The following is a 2386-nucleotide window of genomic DNA, read 5'->3' as shown; positions in this document are numbered from 1 at the left end:
CTCCCCATCTAGGCACCCCTCCATGTACCCCCCGTGCACCCCTTCCTTGCACCCTTCCTTGTACCACATGTGAATCTTCTTTCACCCCTTCCTTGCACGCCCTCCCTGTACCCCCCTCCATGCATCCCCCCTTGCACCCCCATGCACCCATTCTTTGCACCCCCCCCACTGACCCCCCAATTTCCCTCCCAATGCACGCCCTTGTTACACCCCCTTATGGACCCCCTTTTACTCCCAGGTTGCACCTCCTCTTTGCACCTCAGTGCACCCTGCAAGTCCCCCCCACATTGCACCCCTTTGGACACCCTATTATAATGGATCCCTTCATGATGCACCCCCCCCCGAACCCTTTCATCGGACCCTCCCCGAACCCTCAGGGCACCCCCTAATTTGTGTCCTCATCGCTCACCCTTTTGCACCTCATTTTACTCCCTTGTTGCACCCCTTCATTGCACCCCCTTTTTGCACCCCTTTTTCTGCCCCTTTTCAGTACCCTCTTTTCTGCCCCTTTGCCCTGCACCCCCAGCACCCCTTTAATGCCCCCCATTATTTGTCCTGAATGCACTTCCTAAAGCACCCCTGAAGTGGCACCCTTTAATTGCACCCCTCTAAGTCGCACCCCTTAATTGCCCCCCCTTAGTTTGCACTCCCGAACTGCACCTCTTAATTGCAACCCCCAAAATTACCCCCCAAATTTCCCTCCCCAAGCCCCCCTCCAAATCACATCCTCATCCTTTGTCCTCATTTGGACCAAAAAAATGTAAAAATAGCTTTTCTTTCTTTCTTTTTGTTTTTTTCCCCCGCATTTGACCCAATTTGGACCCGGTGGGATTTTCTCCCCGCTTGGCAAATGCCCAGCTCCAATGTGCGGCCGAGGTCCCGCGCATGCGCCCCCCYGGAGCCGGCTCCTCCGGCCCGGCTCCCTCCTTTTCCGCATGGAGTTTAGAGCTCCCTCTAACTCCCTGCTGGGCAAAAACGGGGCGAAAACRCTCCAGTTTGGGAAAGTTGCCTCGTCCCAACTGGAACCTGGGTGATTTCCACTGTCAACGTGGAATCCCGTCCGGTGGGTGTTTTCCTGCGGGTGTTTTTCCCGTGACAGAGTCATTCCTTAGCTAGGTGGCACGGAGAAAGGGAAGACAGCCTGCTAAATGTTAGGATTAATGGAAAAATGAATCTCGAGGGGAGGATTYGCTGCCTTGCGGGGGCACGTGGCARCTTGCGCCCTGGTTTTCCCACGGGAGCCCCGGGAAAGGGCGCTCGGAAATGTGAGAGCAAATGGGAGCCCTACCGCCCTTTCCCCCTGCGATTGTCCCAGGGGGATTTACAAATTCCCATCGGAATAAACGCAGTGGCTCCGAGGAAGCCAACCGGGATGTTCCCTTCCTCTTCCTCCCTCCTGGCAGAAACTCGAAGGCTCCAAGTGCCGGGGGCAGCTGCTGATTTTCGGAGCCACCAACTGGGACCTGATCGGCCGCAAAGAAGTGCCTAAGCAGCAAGGTCAGCAGCAGAAAGCACCTAGTAAAAACAGATATTTACATTMATAGAATAAATATAAACGTATAATGATAAAGATAGAACAATGTTAAGGATAGAACAATAATAAAGATATAGCAATAATACACATATAGCAATAATAAAGATAGAGCAATCAAAATACTAACAAATATATATTTTTGATATGGAAATGATATTTATCTGTATATGTAAATGATGTTTATTTAAATATATGGGGGTTTTTTTTGCTGCTTTAATTCCTTATTGCAAGGAGTTTTTTTGTTTGCAGGTCTAAATGTGTATTTAATGCATTTTTCGTCACTCTAACGTGGATATATGTGTTTTTTCTCTGTTTTCTCCGCCCGCCCCGTGCAGTGGCTTACCGCAACCTGGGCCAGAACCTGTGGGGGCCGCACCGGTACGGCTGCCTGGCGGGGGTGCAGGTGCGCACCGTGGTGTCGGGCCCCTGCGCCGCCCACAGCCTGCTCATCACCCACGAGGGGCGTCTCTGGAGCTGGGGTGAGACCCCCCCTCCCCCCTTGAACAAAACCCCAAATTTGGGGGGGGGAAAAAACACCAAAAATCTTTTAAAAAATGGGGGGGATTTTTTAAAAAAATCATTTTAATAAAATAAAATTAACAAAATAAATAAATAAATAATATAACATATAGTATATAGTATATAGTATATAGTATATAGTATATAGTATATAGTATATAGTATACTACTACTATATAATACAAAATATACTACTATATACTATATATAATTATTATATTTAATTATATATAATTTAATGATATAATTATAATTGTAGATATCTATATACAATATACAATATTCAGTATACAATATACAGTATATAATATATGATATAAGATATAAGATATA

The 2386-nt window shown here is 47.1% G+C and overlaps 1 protein-coding gene across 1 annotated transcript in view; it reads left to right on the top strand.

Annotated features, from left to right (window-relative positions):
• The window catches only part of RCC2 (regulator of chromosome condensation 2), a 13101-nt gene that overhangs the window by 5912 nt on the left and 4803 nt on the right, over positions 1-2386 (top strand). The window contains exons 3-4 of the mRNA XM_026053569.1: positions 1404-1497; positions 1870-2013. Coding sequence (XP_025909354.1) covers positions 1404-1497; positions 1870-2013 — 238 coding nt within the window. The remainder of the gene's footprint in view (positions 1-1403; positions 1498-1869; positions 2014-2386) is intronic.

The sequence above is a fragment of the Nothoprocta perdicaria genome, unplaced genomic scaffold (genome assembly GCF_003342845.1).
Source record: "Nothoprocta perdicaria isolate Ctin4 unplaced genomic scaffold, notPer1 scaffold_117, whole genome shotgun sequence".
Taxonomy (NCBI): Eukaryota; Metazoa; Chordata; class Aves; order Tinamiformes; family Tinamidae; genus Nothoprocta; species Nothoprocta perdicaria.
Note: the sequence above shows the minus strand (reverse complement) of the source record. Positions and strands in the feature narration are given on the sequence as shown.